Source organism: Dendroctonus ponderosae, unplaced genomic scaffold, assembly GCF_020466585.1.
Source record: "Dendroctonus ponderosae isolate FM_Combo_2020 unplaced genomic scaffold, Dpon_F_20191213v2 Dpon_F_20191213_1, whole genome shotgun sequence".
Lineage (NCBI taxonomy): Eukaryota > Metazoa > Arthropoda > Insecta > Coleoptera > Curculionidae > Dendroctonus > Dendroctonus ponderosae.
Genome location: NW_026017110.1, coordinates 46,361,578 through 46,378,971, shown reverse-complemented (window position 1 = coordinate 46,378,971; position 17,394 = coordinate 46,361,578). Strand labels below are relative to the sequence as shown.

Here is a 17,394-nt window from a genome sequence, read left to right as displayed (position 1 = left end):
TAGGCTAAGGCACATATATACTAAACAAAGGCAGAAAGACCGATTGGGTCGATAGCCTTTTTCTGTAGGAAATAAAGATTATTTATATATATATATATTTGGTTTTTGCTCCGAATTCGAAGCTGGAAAGGGATTTCAAAACTTTTTCAATAATTTTTCGCGGAAAATACCTTAAGATTGTCAGCATTTTTAAGTGAATTTTAGGAAATTGAGCATTTAGATGAAAGAGTAACTTGGCTAAACTTGGAAAATTCTGAAATTTTGAAAAAAAAAATATTATTAATAAATGACCCTTAAGATAAATGTAAAAAAGTCATCAACATTTTCTCAGCAACTGAACTGAGTTACTGCGCCGGTGAGTTGGGTGGGCGCCCCAAAACTTTTTCGTAACACTGCGCCAACTCCTAAAAATTAACTGAGTTACCCAGGCCAAATGGGAAGTTTTTCTCGTTTGCAAACTTTCGTTAATTTTCTTTAACAGCTTGACTAAAAAGTTAATCAAATTGCCGTGACCTTAGGCGCCTAATCGGCAGTTATAATTTGGAAAAAACCTGGTAAAAACCACATATTGATATTAAGTTGCTTACCCGTGCAGGTAGCAGAATTACCAAGTAAACACCCAAAAAACAAACCACCATGCGAATGCAACAACGCAGAACCTAGACTGAGTGTATTAGAAAAAGAATAAGCACGCGCGCAGGCTAAGCCTAATCATAGACTGTCCTTGTTCCACGCATTCGATTAGCATTAGCTTGGTTTACCCCGCGCAATTTGCACCGGCGAAACTTTATACAAAAATAACTAGAAACTAAAAAAGAAAGATCAAAGTATCGCATCGCTCGGCTATACCGAGCATGTTCAAACAAGCCTTTGAAGACTATCGACAATGCAAATCATGTAAATTCGCAAAACATTCAGCAAAGGGATTTTCAAAGCAGGGTGATTGAAAGTACAGTAAATAAACCGTTGGCAAATTGAAATTCTTGTCAACCTGTCGTTGTGTTAACTTATAAAAGCCGCCCCATTCGCAATGACGTTTTGAAGATTTGTTTTCGTGAAATATGTCGGACGCAATTCAGGACAACGACATGTTGGGAAATATTTGGCAAACGAATCCAGATTTAAGCAGGAAAGTTACGTTGTTTTGACATTGTTCTGATGGAATTCGTCAGTCAAAGTTGGAATAATCTCGGAAATTCATTTTCACCAATTGGATCCATCGGAAACCCGGTCTTTTTGACCGTTTTTGAAGAATTAACACTGAAAGACACACTTGCAAATATGCAATATCCTCAATTGAAAAACGGGAACCGATTTAATTCGAAAGTAAACCATTTGAAAACCCGTTTAGGTTCAGAGCAAAAGGAAATTCGGAATTAATAACACTAAGCAGATGACTTTGCATTTGTTTGAGAAATGGGAATTATGGAAATGAACGAAAACGATAGCCGGGGCCTCACGTCGGAAAATCGCGTTTCCGGACCGTGGAAAGTCCGAAAATTAATTCTTTTCGCTAACCACTCGAGCGGAATGTTTCCTGGGGTTAATAGGGCTGTTTTGTGATATTTTACGTAGGGAAAACCACAGCTTTGGCACAAAAGAAAATGGGCGAAAGCCACATTTGCCTAAAACAGACAATTTAATAAGGCAGCTAATTTTGCAAAAATCAATTTTCTAGCCAAAGCAACGGAGCCTTTGATTGGAAACACAAGCGCTTTTTTCCTTCGTATTGACCTTTTTCGTCGAAGCCAAATGAAGCTCAAAATAAACCAAAGCAAACGAGTTGAAAATAAAGCTTTTTCCGGGAGAAATGGCTTAATAAGACCGTGCCACAAAGGAGCTTTTCAGGAAGGGGCCCCAGCTTTACCTTATTAAAATACATGTTTGCATGGTGAATGAGTCCAGTCCTCTTGGGCGCCTGTTCAATCAGCGATTAAAACGCCTGGAAAGCTTCATTAAACATCCATATGAAACTGTCTATTTCCTTGCAGAAGAACAACCAAATTGTTTTCAATAAAGCTGACGTGCTCAATCAACAGCCAAGCGATTATTTGAGTGAAACTTCAGCCTGATTTGATTGATGTGACTTTCGTGCGAAAAAGTGAAACTGCCATGCAGTGAGTTTCTCGAATAAAATGGAGTTGCCTGCACATTAAACAGCTTGAGTACTTCGAAGGGAAACTCTCGGCTGTGCAATATTTTCCTTGCTCTACGCGTAATAGAAAAATAACAAAAAGTTTATGAGAAATTGCCCTTCGCACCAGAGGCAAGCGTTTGGATAAGGAAAAACACTTTGGCATTAACTCCTTGTGGGGTGCGCACTTAACTTTCAATTAAATCGCACTGGAAACTTCATTAAACATCCCTAAACAAATGCCGGTGGATTTACGATTTTTCAGTCTGTTGGGAGTTTTGAAATATTTGAAGGGGCGAATGAAATATTCAAGAAACCCCTGTCAACGATAGAAAGTTTCGTTTTTGGGACATCCTCAGGGATTTTTCAAAAAACTTTTCCACATTAAAAACGTATTAACTTCCCAGCGTTTGCAGCTGGAAGTTGTCACTATTGTGTCCGCTGATATTAAAACTTGGGGCCTTTTAAGAGCGATTGTTCTGTTTTGCGGTTGCACTCTTAAAAGTGATTTTTATGTCTCTTTATAAAACTGCTCTGTGATGTTCAAAAATCGAACCTCCCAAAGTGAAGCAAGTAGCAACTTGAAATTTTGACTATATTTAGAGATCACTTGGCTAGTAAATTCTGAAAGTGTTTTACAAATTGACTAAAATCTTCATTTTTTCCTGCTTTTTAAACACTGATCTGAAAACGGTCATTTCAACTAAACTGCGTTCTTCCCTTTAAAAATTTGCATTTTTCAAACTGAAACAAAAAACTGCTTGAAATTCCTGCTGTCTTTAGAAAGCACTTAGTTTTACAGATACAAAAAAAATAATAAACATCGCTCTTAAAACAGATTTTTGGCAGCATTGTAAACGCCAGTTTCAAAATGGATTTTCTTGCAACACGACTGTCTCTCGTTAAAAAAATTTCCTCTGCCAAAGTAAAGCAAGTAGCAACTTCACACTTTCACTATCTTCAGAAAATATTTGGGTCTATGCATGCTGAAAGTTTTATGGAATTAACTCAAACGTTTAATTTTTTTGAGTTTTGACTTGACTGAACTCTTTCTTTTCAAAATTAGCACCTTCTAGGCTAAAGCAAATAGCAATTTAAAAATTTTACTATCTTGAGAGCACATCGGGCTCTACAAATGCGGAAAGCTTTATTACCTTTAGTGGATAGGTACTCTATAGTAGGCCTGGGTAACTCAGTGAATTTTAGAATTTTGCTACGCAAATGGTTTGTTGCGCCAACCCAACGCACCGGCGCAGTAACTCAGTTCTGTTGCTGAAAAAATGTTGATGACTTTTTTTATTTGTTTTTAGATTTATTTTAATGACCATTTACTGATAATATTTTAAAAATTTCTTCAAAATTTCAGAATTTTCCAGTTTTAACCAAATTACTCTTTCTCCTAAATGCTCATTTTCTAAAATTTCACTTAAAAGTGCTGACACTCTTAAGGTATTTTCCACGAAAAATTATGAAATAAATTTTGAATCCTTTGGCGCTTTGTAAAAAGTTTCAACACAGTGTTACCCAGGTCTAGTTCGCATACGAAAGCTCCATTTGAAAAGAACTTGTAGTTTGAAGTGGGCGCTTTTATAATTTAACAACGACAAGTTGACAGAAATTTCAATTTGTGAACAGTTTATTTACTGCACTTTCAATCGCCCTGCTTTGAAAACCCTGTGCTGAATGTTTTGCGAATTTACATGATTTTTGCATTGTCGATAGACTTCAAAGGCTTGTTTGAACATGCTTGGTAATGCTGAGCGATGTGATACTTTGACTTTTTTTCAGCTAAAAAAAGTAATTTTGTATAAAGTTTCATCGGTGCAAGTTGTGCGGGGTAATTCAAGCTAATGCTAATCGAATGCGTGGAATAAGGACAGTCTATGATTAGGCTTAATTCTTTTCCTAATATACTCAGTCTAGGTTCTGCCTTGTTGCATTTGTATGGTGATTTGTTTTGTGGGATTGCACTTGGTAATTCGCCTATCTGCACGGGTAAGGAATTTAATATAATTTTGTGGTTTTTTCCAGGTTTTTTCCAAGTTCAAACTCCCGATTAGGCGCTTAGGGTCACGGCAATTTTATTAACTTTTCAATCAAGCTGTTAAAAAAAATTAACGAAAGTTTGCAAACGAGAAAAACTTCCCATTTGGCTTGGGTAACTCAGTTAATTTTTTGGAGCTGGCGCAGTGCTACGCAAATGGTTTAGTGCGCCAACCCAACGCAACAGCCAAGTAACTCAGTTATGTTGTTGGGAAAATGTTGATGACTTTTTTAACTTGTTTTTAGATTTATTTTAAGGGCCATTTATTAATAACATTTTTCAAATTTCTTCAAAATTTCAGAACTTTTCAGTTTTAGTCAAGTTACTCTTTCTTCTACACTCTCAATTTTCTAAAATTTTACTTAAAAATGCCGACAATCTTATGGTATTTTCCGCGAAAAAATATGAATTAAATTTCGAATCCTTCGTCGCTTTGTAAAAGTTCTGAAATCCCTTTCCAGCTTCAAATTTGGAACAGAAATCAAATAATTTTCTATCAAAAAACGAACGGAATAAGCGTCACCTCCATACCCTCTGTCCCCCTGTAGACTGTTAAAAAAAAATGTTTTTTAGTTTTGACTGTTTTTTTTTCTTTACGTTCTACCCAAAAACGCTTAAAGTGCGGACGCTTAAAGTGCGATTATTGCTTGACTAAGGATTTTCATGAACAAACGGCATTCCTGCATCCAGGCAGGTCCAGCACGAAGTTTTTGTGGTTAGTTTTTGAATTGTGCGCTTCAAATCGTCAAATACATAATCCTGCAGAAAGTGCTGATTTAAAGAATTTATTGGGCAAACCGCAATCATGCCTCCAAGCAGGTATTTGACAAATTTGTCAGCATTTTTTGGTTAGTTTTTAAATTGTCTTCTTCAAACCTTTAAATGCACAAACGTGAATGAAGTGGTTGTTTAAGGAGTTTATTGGACAAAACGCAATGATGTTTCCAAGCAGGTATTTGACAAATTTGTTAGCCTTTTTGTGGTTAGCTTTTCAATTCTACTCTTCAAACCTTCTAATGTAGAAACACGAATAAACTGGCCTGTTTAAAAAGTTTAATGGACAAACGGCAATCATGCCTCCAGGCAGGTTGCTAACAAATTTGTCACCGTTGTTTGGCTAGTTTTTGAATTGTGCTTCTCAAACTTTTAAATCCAAAAACATGCCTGCTTACAGAGTTTATTGGACAAACGGCAAGAATGCAACCAGACTAGGCCTAAGTAACTCAGTACATTTTTAGGAGTTGGCGCAGTGCTACGCAAATGGTTTGGTGCTCCAACCCAACACATCGGCAAAATAACTCAGTTCGAAAATGCTGATTACTTTTTTTTACTCGTTTTTAGATTTATTTTAAAGGCCATTTATTAATAATATTTTTAAATGTCCTCAAAATTTCAGAATTTTCCAGTTTTAGCCAAGTTACTCCTTCTTCTAAAGGCTCAATTTTCTAAAGTTTCACTTAAAACTGCTGACAATCTTATAGCTTAGGTATTTTCCGCGAAAAATTATGAAATATATTTTGAATCCTTCGTCGCTTTTTAAAAACTTTTGAAATCCCTTTCCAGCTTCGAATTTGGACGAACAATCAAATAATTTTCTATCAATAAACGAACAGAATAAGCGAAAGTTTATAACGAAAATTTCGTCACCTCCATATCTCTGAAGACTGTAGAGTTTGTGAAAAAAAATGTGGTTATGTAGTTTTGACTGATTTTTTTGCTTTTTCAGCGTCAAATTCGGGACAAAAACGAAAATAAATTCTTCCCGTTTTTCCCCGAAAACCATTAAGGTTTTCTCCAAAACTAATCACAAAACCAAAAGTTTTTAATCGAAAACGCATGAAAACATTATTTTCTGATGATTTTCTTCTTTTCTGACAATAATGGGGTCTTTTCAGCCAAAAAGGACAAAATTTATTTTGCTAGAAAATTCGATTCATTCATCGGTTTGCAAAGAACTTTAGAAAATCCATTTCTGCTTCGAATTTTCACCAAAACCAAATAATTTTATTAAGTTTTTTACCTAAATTAATTAGGATTATCTTGAAAAAACGACCAGAGAGCAAAAGTTTACAAAGATGATTTGGAAAATTCGTCGCCCTCATCGCAAAATTTCTATTAAGCAATTCTTTCTACGCACAAATCGCATTGCTTTTTAGTATTACTTAAAACACTGACAATCTTCAGGTATTTTCTGTGAAAAATTATAAGATACATTTTATTGGAACACCCGCCTCCTAAACCGCTTCGCAAAAATTTTTGGATAACTTTTCGCTGCTTCGAATTATGGACAAAACCTTAATAATTATTTCTAGGTTTTTTCCAAAAATATTTCTCCAAACTGAAATGACCCTTTTTTAGATGTGCAAATTCCAGTCTCGGGTCTCGTAAAGCTTCAATAAATCACTTATAGTTGTAAGTCAATCTCATCAACCGATGAGTTATAACTCGTTAACTCAGAGAGCGGCAACAACTCAATAGCACAACTCAACACAGTGTTACGCAGGCCTACTCTATAGATACTAAAAGTTTCGAAGAAATCGCCCAAAATACAAATTTTTTTCTTCCTGATTACAAAAAGTACGTAACATTTGCATCAAATTAAGATTGTTTTACTGATCAGTATTCCCACAACTTATAGCCGCTTGAAGCACAAAGTTTCATCCTTATGGGCATCATCAGAGACTTCCCTTTATCCAAGATAACTTTACCAACACTTTCAAAAGTATCAAATTGAAACAACTGGTGAAATTCAAGCATAAAACTTACATTGACATGCCCTTTCTTGCTGTCCTGCCGTTCTGCGGACGATCGTTGAAGATGGCGACTCAGAGCGAACATTTCCGCTAGGCGAGAGCGTGTTTTACCGGTGGTTGTTTGCTCAGAAACGGCCGGTGCCACCTGCTGAGGGCTCCGTCTTCGGGAGTTTGGGAAAACCAAGTGCTCGATGTCCGGAGTGTATCTAGAACAAAAAATCACCCCAACATTGAAAGTAAAACTACGCTAAATGACGCTATTAATGGTTGAACAAAGAACGTGTATCGCGTTGCTGGTAAAAGGGATGTTTTATTCAGTTGCGGAATCGATAAACTCCATTCGACAGCAAAGATACCATTTATTCAATCCACTAACACAACCCCATTGTGTCGGCGATGGAAATTTTCGAATCCCTGATAGCTGCAAGGTATTGGCAATGATTTCTCGATTTATTTTCCTTAATAGCAAGGGAAAATTGCTCGGTTTTTTTCGTGACATTTCCATTGAATCACACAAGAACTTTGAATAATTCGCATTCATGCAAACAATTGGCAAATAATTTAATTCGTTGAATAAGCCTGTTACATTCCGACCAGTCAGACATTGTGATGAAAATCAATAAACACCAAGCTTACCCTTTGCAATTTAGCATAAATGTGCCAGTGAATTATTACAGGTTAAATGCTCGATTTTAGCTAATCAGATTTTGTACATAATCTGAGGGTGAAATGGGCCAGCCATTATTTCCTGCCTAATTATTATAGCAATAAAACCCGTTGGATAATATTTATCCATCAGTAAACTCAATGTGAGCAGAATTGAAAACAGCAAACATACGAGCAATGGTGAAAAAACGGCATAAATGCAACGCGCATTGAATCAGAAGTATGGCAACTTTGGAAGAAAAAGAGGAAAAGTACCAGTGAAATTGGTGATTTTTTCAGTTCTTCAGAGGAGTATTTTTCAGAGCGGTTCACGTTCGGACAACATTAAATCAGCTCTGTCCATTCAAGAAAAAGGCGTTTAAAACTTTGATGTGATCAAAGAGCAGGTTGGTTCTTCTCCGCGCCTTCTTCCATTCAGCAAGTTCAAATAATTGAGGTCAGAGTCGCATTTGGTTCTGCAAGTTAACAGCGAAAATGCTGTTGACGCAAATCTGCATCAGCATTCACACCATTTTCCCATTGACTATGTCGACATCGCAAATTCGATTATTCAGTGCCAATTTCAGCTTGTCGACACTTGGCAAGACAATGTGCAAATTCAGCTGAGGCTCGGCTGTTTTTCTTGCTGTTAGAGGGTCATTTAGTTGGAAAACCAAGTTTTTTTTTAGGAGAACAAATGCACGAAAAGTGCTGGGCTTGTGTTAGAATTAATAGAATGACTCGATCACGAAAGCCCAATAGAAGGTGAAATTGCTGAAAATAATCCTGGGGTAGCAAAAAAAAAATTCCAGGCACTTTTTTTCCAAGTTAGTTTCTTCGTAAACAAAATTTTACAAAAATCGATGGGTTTTTTTATGCAAATGGCTGAAAAGACCCAAGGCTAAGGTCCAATAAAAAATTAGAGAAATTGGCTTTGATCGAAGATATTCTGGAAAATCGGAAGAAAAATTTCCTGTCAGTTCTTCTCAAAATCTCTTCATTGAAAGAAAAGTGCACAAGGACTAAATATATTCAAAAAATATTTCGGACTATCGTAAGAAGAATTTCTAGTCAATCTTTCTCATGTTTTTTCAAATGATTAAATAATCTTGGAATAGAGAAAGAAGAATTGACAGTCAAGTCGTGCCTTAGTGGTTAGATATTGTCTAATAAATTCAAGCACTAAGGCAACATAGAAGCTAGAATGAGTGGTGAAGAAATTCTGGAATTGCAGGAAATTGGAAATGGCTAGAACTGCCCAAGTACTAAGACACAAAGAATCAGTTGGAACTGCTGACACAAAACTGGAATAGCGAACGAAGAACTTTCCGGCAATTTTTCTCAAATGGTCTTTTCTAGCAGAAAAATGCATGTAAATTCGTTGAATTTTTGTTGTAGCGGCTGCGGCCCAATAAAAGATAGAACGAGTTCGAAGTGCTTTAAAAATCCTGGAATAGCTGAAGAAGAACTTCCAGTAACTTTTTCTCAATATCTCTGTTCTGGAAGAAAACTGTTGAAAAACAACCGATGGGTTTTGGATAAAATGGCTAGATTTAAAGCCAATTGACATGATAGAATGGGTGGCAAGGCTGAAAAAAATCCTGGAGCAGCAAAAGAAAAGTTTCCTAGCAATTCTTTTCAAAATCTATTTTTTTTGGAAGAATTTTTTTTAGAAGATGGAATAAGTGAATGTGTCATAAAATCTTGGAATTGTGTAAGAGGTCTGTGCCTAGATTCCAGTCAGTTTTTCTGAAAGTATGTTTTTATCTGAAAGAAATTGGCACAAAAATCGACAGGTTCTTGTTAAAATTTCTAAAATGTCCACAGTACTAAGACTGCATAGAATATAGAAGAGTGCTCAAGAAATTTCTGGAATACCGGAAGAAAATATCAAGTCAACTCTTATTAAAGTATTTTTTGTGAAAGAAAGCTGCACAAAAAGCAAAAGTTTTTTTGTATAAAATGGCAAAAATGACCCAAGTTCTAATCGGCAACAGAAGATAGAATGAGTAGAAGATGCTGAATACAATTTTGGGATTGCGCAAAAAAATCTCCAATTGATTTTTTCCAAAGTTGCTTTTCGGAAACCAAAATAATCTAAGATCGACGATCGATGGGTTCTTAATAAAATGCTTAGAACAAAGATCGAATATTGAAAATGCTGAAATAGTAGAAGATGCGTTTCCAGTCAAATATTCTCAATTTTTTCTCCTGCAAAAAAACTGATGGAAAACAAATAGTAGGTAACAAAACACCATAGAAGATAGAATGAGTTAAAAAATGGATTTCCGTAAGGAAAATGCCCAGTCAATTTTTTGAAAAGTATATTTTGTGGAAAAAATTGCACAAAAGTCGATGGGATATTGTTAAAATGGCCCTGGAGCACCATAAAAGATAGAATGAGAAAAGAAAGCTGACAAAAGTCCTAGAATTAGGTAAGAACAAGTTCGAATAAATTTTTCTCCAAGTCTGTTTTTCCTCAATTTCAAAAAAATTTAAGTAAATTGAACAAAAATCGACGAGTTAAGTCGAACTCCAGGAAAAACGGAAGAAAAATTTCAAGTCAACTCTTCTTGAAGTCAATTTTCTAAATTAACGCTGAATTAAAACTGAAAGTTCACCATTTCCGTTAGAATAAGCTCGAATTACTCAAACAAATTATGGAATAACGAAAGAAAATGTCAGTGAAATTCTGCTCTAATTGTTTTTTCTGGGGAATAAATGCTGAAAACAGATGGATTTTGGCTATTATGAACCACAATATTAAGGCACCATAGAAGATGGAATATGTAGCAAATGGGATAAATATCCCGGAATTGCGTATTATAAATTGTTCCTAAATTTAATTTAATGTCTTTTTTTGAAGAAAATTGCTCAAAAACTAAAAGGTTTATGTTGATATGCCTAGAAAGAGCTGCAAAAAGTTTTCCAATCAAATGTATCTTATCATTTTTCTCAAAAATAAAAATTCCCAAAAAGATTATTGATAAATGACCCTTTAAATAAATCTAAAAACAAGTAAAAAAAGTTAACAACATTTTCCCAGCAACGGAACTGAGCTACTGTGCCGGTGCGTTAGGTTGGCTCACCAAACCATTCAGTTGAACCTGAGTTACCCAGGACTACTCTAAATCCCGAAAGTTTCAAATTTGCTTCTGCATCAGAGAACTTATGGCCATTTTTTTTCTGGAACTCAGTCACTTGTATAAATTTTGAAAAAACCGTGGAATAGCAGAGGAAAAATGTCAGAAAGAGTTAATCCTTCTCAAAAGGTCGTTTCTAGAATACAAATGCACGGAAACTTACGAATTTTTGTTAGCACGGCTATGTTTATTAAGACATAGTAGAACATAGAATGGAAATTTATGAAAAAAAATACTGAATTAGCCGAAAAAACTGCAATTCTTCTCAAAGTCTCTTTTCTGCAAAAAAACATGGTATGAAACCGATGTGTTTTGCAATAATTTAGTTCTTAGAAAAAGTTATGAATGCTGAAATAGTCAAAGAAAAAGTTCCAGCCAATTCGTCTCAAACTGTCTTTCCATGAAGAAAACTGCCCTAAAAAATAGAATGAGTTGAAAAAGCTGAAAAAAATCGTGGAATATCAGAAGAAGAATTTCCAGTCCATTCTTCTCACAGTTCCCTTTTTTGGGGAGAAGACTGCGCGCAAACCGATAGGTTTTGTTCGCACAGCTACAACGATTCAATTGTGAAGACACAACGAGTTGGAAATTCCGGAAAAAGTCCTGGAACGACAATCCAGACAAAGAACTTTGCTAATTAAATCCCATTACAGAGTCTGGATGCTATCCGGAGCGAATCTCGGTGATTTCCCCATTACACAAATACAACGTGAAAACGTCCCGTGTTTTCCAAGCACCCGTCCACCTTTTGAAGTTGATATCCTATGAAATGCCATAAATAGGGTTTTTTTTCCTTTCCAGCAAATACACCCTCGACTCGTTATGAAATTAATTCCGACATTTTGATACCCTTTTCACGGAAATTAAGAATTTAATACTTTCGCCTCCCGAATGTTTTTAGTCGCATTTCATAAACGAACTGTTGGATTCAGAGGCAACGGAACGAAATTAAAAACTTATTCGAATTTCCTCGCTTGAAACACTTACCCGGGATCCATTCGCACGAAATCTTGCATGCTCAGTTTGGATGGGGGCGCTTTGGACGGCTGTCTGGACAGCGCGACTTTTCGCTTCACATTGAAGGGCATCCGTTGACTTGATGGACTGTCGGACAGCTGCAGCAGCCGGTCGCGGATGTGCTGCAGGTCGTCCCGGGACATGTTGTCACTTCCGCTTCCGGCCCTGCAACCGATCACTTCCGATTGTCCATTTCCTCCTTCAAGCCTGATGACTCGCTCTCTTCTGCGTCAAGTGAAACCCCCATCTGAAAGAAACGCACTCAGTTCAGTGCTGCCCTAAAGTTATTTGTCAAAAAGTTTTGTGGCCAGTGCCCGAAAAAGGTCCCGGACTAGTTCCGGTCGCAGAAAAAACTTTCTTCCCGACGTTTCTCAGGCACAAGTGCAATACATCTTCAGATATATTTTGACCAAAAGTCCTCGGGTTTCGGCTTTTTTTTGCCTGCGAAACGTCAGGAATAAATTATTCTCTACACCGGCCTCAAAGGGCGAAAACCTCATCAGTTTTCTTGCTTATTGACTCGGATTTACATCCGGTAAAAAAACCAACTGGGGATAAGGTATTAAGTAGGTCTGGGTAACACTGTGTTAAGTTGCGCTATTGAGTTGTTGCCGCTCTCTGAGTTAACGCGTTATAACTCATCGGTTCATGAGTTATAAAGCGTTATGAATGAATTCTGAATGATTGTCAGCATTTTTAAGTGAAACTTTAGAAATTTGCGCATTTAGAAGAAAGAGTAACTTGTCTAAAACTGAAAAATTCCGAAAAAGTCATCAACATTTTCCGAGAAACGGACCTGAGTCACTGCGCCGGTGCGTTGGGTTGGAGCACCAAACCATTAGCGTAGCACTGCGCCAGCTCCTAAAAGTTCACTGAGTTACCCAGGCCTAGTATTAAGGACCAAACACACTTGATCTTTCAACAGTTTATTAATTTATCAGTTTCAATATTCTTCTTCAGATTTCTGGTTGAAAATTGCATCCAAAATCTCCTGCAGAATTGGGCTGATTATCCTGCTGATGCGTTCATGGTTGTAGTCGACAAAGTCAATCACTCTTGCTATTAGAATGTCGAGGAATTCGTTCACATCCTTGCTGATATCGTCGCTTTTGTAAATGCCTTCAACATGGAGCTGGAAGGAAGCAATTCACTGCTGTTACAAAAATAATGGAGGAAACCCACCCAAGTGTTTTTGCCCACGGAAAAATCCACGGAAGCATTCTGGAAGTTGCTGATGTTAGTGGGCACCAAAGAAACATCCGCCAGAGTGAACAAGTTGATGACCAAAGAATCCAAGTTGGCACTATTAGAAGAAAAACCAAAAAAAAAAATCATAATTGATAAGAGTAGAATTGACAGTCTCAAGATTGAATTTATGAAGCAGATTTATTCTTACAAATATTTAGTTTTTTTATTAGTCGGCGTTTTGGCAAGAATTAAGCACCTCAGAGAAATTTTCTACAGGGTGGCAAAAGGAAAATGCATAATTTCGGTCACTTCCTGATGCTCCTGGTTGTAAAAAATGAGTCTTTTTCAATTTAAACACCAAAAGTTTACAAAGAATCCAAACACCTTTTAACAGTTTGCAGGGTGGTCCCAAAAAAATCGACTTTTTGGTATTGCAGCAATAACTTTTCTGCTCTTGGTACGATTTTCACCACCTGGAGCTCATGTTCAGGCTAAAAGTTCATCCACAAATCCAGACAAAAATTGCGGGGTTGCGTGAAAATTGATTCAAATCAGAACTGCCCCCGAAATATGTTCTGACAGACTTTCAACTAAAGTACCCTTTTAAATATTTCGTTCATGCATGCTACGCGCTATGTTGCTACGCGCTATGTTGCTACGCGCTATTTTTCTCAATTCGGCTGGGAAGTTATAGCTTGAATTTGAGGCCCAGATTTTAAAAATCGGATCAAGATTAGAAAAGTTATGGCTGCAAGGCCAACACGTTAATATTTATTGAGACCACTACGTAAGTAAAGATAATGGTCAAAAAAATAAAAAAAAAACGTTTTGCGACTTCATGCTTGTGGCATAGAAATAGCAAAAACTTTTTCTTGTTTCAACTTGAAAAATTACTAGAGGTTTCATGGTGAAATATATCGAAAGCAGCGAAAGAAATCGACTTAAACCAAGTACCTACACATTTTCTGATTAGGAAACATCGGAGGACAAGGAAATTATCTTATAAAAAGTTTGATAGTTGGGATACGAGTTGTTGATTACCTGAGATTACCCAAGGCGAAATATGGCAACAGCTGCCCAAGTAACAGACTGGCTTCGTAATCGAAGAACAAACTCAAACCGCCAATTTCCAATGTTAAATTAACTGAAGATGGTGTTAGGGCGTGGTACTCCACATCGATACTTTTGGCAACAATGCTACTGAATCCAACCAGCTCCAAATGGGACACATTGAGCCATCCGCTAAAAAACACCAAATCGTTTCTTGCTCAACTAATAGAGCCTGACGGTAAATTGAACTCGCTACGTGATTTAATCAGAACGGATATAGTCCCGCGGGACCGCAGCGAATAAATAAAACCACAGCTTATTTATCTCCCAGTTAATCAAAACTCGTCGTCATAACTTACGTTAAAAGTACGTTGTTGTAACGTTCGAAAAGTGACGGAACTTTCAGGGGATCATCCAGACCATCCAGTAAACTATTGATGGTGATATTAATGAAATCTTCCACTACACCCTGAAGATGTGCGTTCTTATTGGGAGCAGGTGAAGCTAAAGTTGAATGTTGCTTCCAATACACAGTGACCGGAAAATAGGTTTCACTTTACTTACCAGCAATATTTTGGGCGAGCGCCACTAAAACACAGCAGAAAACCACAAAACTCGACATTTTCATGCAGACCATTGCAATGCGTCTGGATATTAAACAAGTGGCTCGATTAGATTACGCACAATCACTCGTTTTCATCGTATAAAAAATTCGATTCCACTCAAAATACACGAAAACAACCGGTGAATTGCCCAATGGATAAAAGTCTGGCTAAGTGGCCCCGGCAGGGGTGGCAGGCGCAAAGGACCTCCAGTCCAAAGGACAAATAAAGAAAGCGTCCACTTCGGGCAGAAAGTGTTGAAAAAATGTTTCTTTTACTCGAATTCAAACGGATTTTACGGTGACTCGAGTAAATGGAACTATTTTCATTCCGATAGTTTTAGTTGGAAAAGTCGCATCCGTTGTCAGTTTGAATTAAATTGTCTTACTGTCTACAAGAAACTCTTTAAGCCATAGATACAATTGCAATTATCGTACCTAGAAACGGTGAAATTCACACCATAGTGGCACGCAAAAGTCCGCTAAAATATTGGAAAAAAATATCGTCTCAATTTCTAAAGCCCAATAGAAGATAGATTCAAGGAGAAATGTAAAAATTTCTGAAACAGCCGAAGAAGTATTTGCAGCCAATTTTTCTCAAAGGGTCTTTTCTCGAAGAAAAATTCACGCAAATTGACGCCTTTTGGTTAAACTGGATAGAAGAATCCAAATGCTTCTTAGCAAAATCGCAGATAGAGTCAGTTGAAAATGCTGGAAAACATCCTGGAATAGCAGAAGGAAAATTTAGAGTCAATTATTTTGAAAATCTCTCTTCTGGCAGAAAACCGCTAGAAGCCAGGCGATGTTAGACGTCAACCTATAAGGCTCAATAGAAGGTGCAAAAAGTTTCAAAGGTTGAAAGAACTTCTGGGAAAGCGAAATAATAATTTCAAGTTATTTCTGCTCAAGTCTGTTTTCTGGAATAAAACTGCTCGAACCAAGGGGTTTTCCTTAAAGTCACCCATACGAAAAAGCCAAATAGAAAATAGGATGACTTGGAAAGTTTTGGAAAAGGCTTGAAAGAGCTGAAAGCTGCTAGAAATCCAATGAGTTTTGGTAAGAATGTGTAAAATGACTAAAGTTGTAAAAAAATTGAATGAGTAGGAAAAGTTTTAAAAAATCCTGGAATAGAGAAAGAGGAGATTCCAATCAATTATTTTTAAGTCCCTTTGTTGGGAGAAAACTGCTAGAAATCTCATGGGTTTGGGAGAGAAAGGATAGGATACTTCGAGTTCTAAAGCCCAATAGAAAATGGACTTCTGTACGAAAGAAAAATGTCCAGTGAATTGTTCCCAAAATATATTTTCTGAAATAAAAATGTCCGAAATTCGATGGCTTTTTATTAAAATAGCTAAATCGATTCAGTAGTCCATTAATGGTGAAATTAATAAAATCTTCAACTGCACCTCAAAAATATGCGATTTTTTTTGGAGCAGCTAAAGTTGATAGTAGCTTCCAGTACACCGCGACTAAAACTTAAGTTTCACTTTACCTATCAGCAATATTTTGGGCTAGCGCCACTAAAACACAGCAGAAAACCACAAAACTCGACATTTTCATGCAGACCATTGCAATGCGTCTGGATATCAAACAAGTGGCTCGATTAGATTATGCACAATCACTCGTTTTCATCGTATGAAAAATTCAATTCCACTCAAAACACACGAAAACAACCGGTGAATTGCCCAATGGATAAAAGTCTGGCTAAGTGACCCCCCAGGGGTGGCAGGCGCAAAGGACGTCCAGTCCAAAGGACAAATAAAAAAAGCGTCCACTTTGGCCAGAAAAAGTGCTGAAAAAATACTTCTTTTATTCGAATTCAAGCCGATTTTACGGTGACTCGCGTAAGTGAAACTATTTTCATTCCGATAGTTTTAGTTGGAAAAATCGCTTCAGCTGTCAGTCTGAATTAAATTGTCCTACTGTCTACAAGAAACTATTTAAGCCATAGTTAAAATTGTAATTATCGTACCTTGAAACGGTGAAATTCGCCCCCTTAGTGGCAAGCAAACGTCCGATAAAGTATTGGAAAAAAATATCGTCTCAAATTCTAAAGCCCAATAGAAGATAGATTCTCATGGAAACAGCCGAAGAAGATTATGCAGCCAATTTTTCTCAAAGGGTCTTTTCTCGAAGAAAATGCACGCCTTTTCGTTAAACTGGATGGCAGAATCCAAATGCTTCTTAGCAAAATAGCACATAGTCAGTTAAAAATTATGGAAAACAGCCTGGAATAGCTGAAGGAAAATGTCGAGTTATTTATTTTGAAAATCTCTCTTCTGGCATAACAGCGCTAGAAGCCAGGCGAGTTTCAGTTATACGTCAACCTATAAGGCTCAATAGAAGGTACAAAAAGTTTCAAAGGTTGAAAAATGTTCTGGAAAAGCGAAATAATAATTTCAACTTATCTCTGCTCAAAGCCCAAAGTTGTAAAGCCCAAAAAAAATTAATCGGTTGGAAAAGTTGAAAAAGCTGTGGAATAGCGAAAGAGGAGCTTCCAATCAATTATTTTTAAGTTCCTTTGCTGGACGAAAACTGCCAGAAATCTCATATGTTTTGGATAGAATGCCTAGAATGATTCGAGTTCTAAACCCATTAGAAGATGGATTTCTGTACTAAAAAAATACCCATTGATTTTTTCTCAAAATATCCTTTCTGAAATTAAACGCCCCGAAACTCGATGGCTTTTTATGGCAAATTAACGCCTTTTGGTTAAAATGGATCGAAGAATCCAAATGCTTCTTAGCAAAATAGCAAATAGAGTCAGTTGATAATATTGTTTATAGTTAATTAATATTATTATATTAATAAGTTCCCCC

At 36.7% G+C, this 17,394-nt stretch overlaps 2 protein-coding genes across 4 annotated transcripts in view; both read right to left on the bottom strand.

Annotated features, from left to right (window-relative positions):
- Window positions 1-17,394, bottom strand: part of LOC109533587 (serine/arginine repetitive matrix protein 2) — a 131,780-nt gene that overhangs the window by 98,674 nt on the left and 15,712 nt on the right. For all 3 annotated transcript variants that reach the window (XM_048670456.1, XM_048670458.1, XM_048670452.1), the window contains exons 2-3: window positions 11,707-11,983; window positions 6,945-7,137 (exon numbers count right to left, since the gene is read on the bottom strand). In XM_048670456.1, coding sequence (XP_048526413.1) covers window positions 6,945-7,137; window positions 11,707-11,879 — 366 coding nt within the window. In that variant the 5' untranslated portion in view covers window positions 11,880-11,983. The remainder of the gene's footprint in view (window positions 1-6,944; window positions 7,138-11,706; window positions 11,984-17,394) is intronic.
- Window positions 12,650-14,671, bottom strand: LOC109541229. Its single transcript, XM_048670531.1, has 5 exons — window positions 14,539-14,671; window positions 14,334-14,478; window positions 13,966-14,166; window positions 12,919-13,039; window positions 12,650-12,868 (listed from the first exon to the last, which is right to left on the bottom strand). The coding sequence occupies exons 1-5, from the start codon at window positions 14,609-14,611 to the stop codon at window positions 12,680-12,682; spliced, it is 729 nt and encodes a 242-aa protein (XP_048526488.1). The 5' UTR covers window positions 14,612-14,671; the 3' UTR covers window positions 12,650-12,679.

What these genes read in the sequence shown, in the direction of transcription:
- LOC109541229 (XM_048670531.1), bottom strand. Translation starts at nt 14,611, where the DNA reads ATGGTCTGCATGAAAATGTCGAGTTTTGTGGTTTTCTGCTGTGTTTTA. An exon ending in GCTCGCCCAAAATATTGCTG is followed by an intron (nt 14,479 to 14,538) that starts GTAAGTAAAGTG and finishes ATTCAACTTTAG; the next exon opens with CTTCACCTGCTCCCAATAAG. An exon ending in TTCGCCTTGGGTAATCTCAG is followed by an intron (nt 13,040 to 13,965) that starts GTAATCAACAAC and finishes TTCTTCTAATAG; the next exon opens with TGCCAACTTGGATTCTTTGG.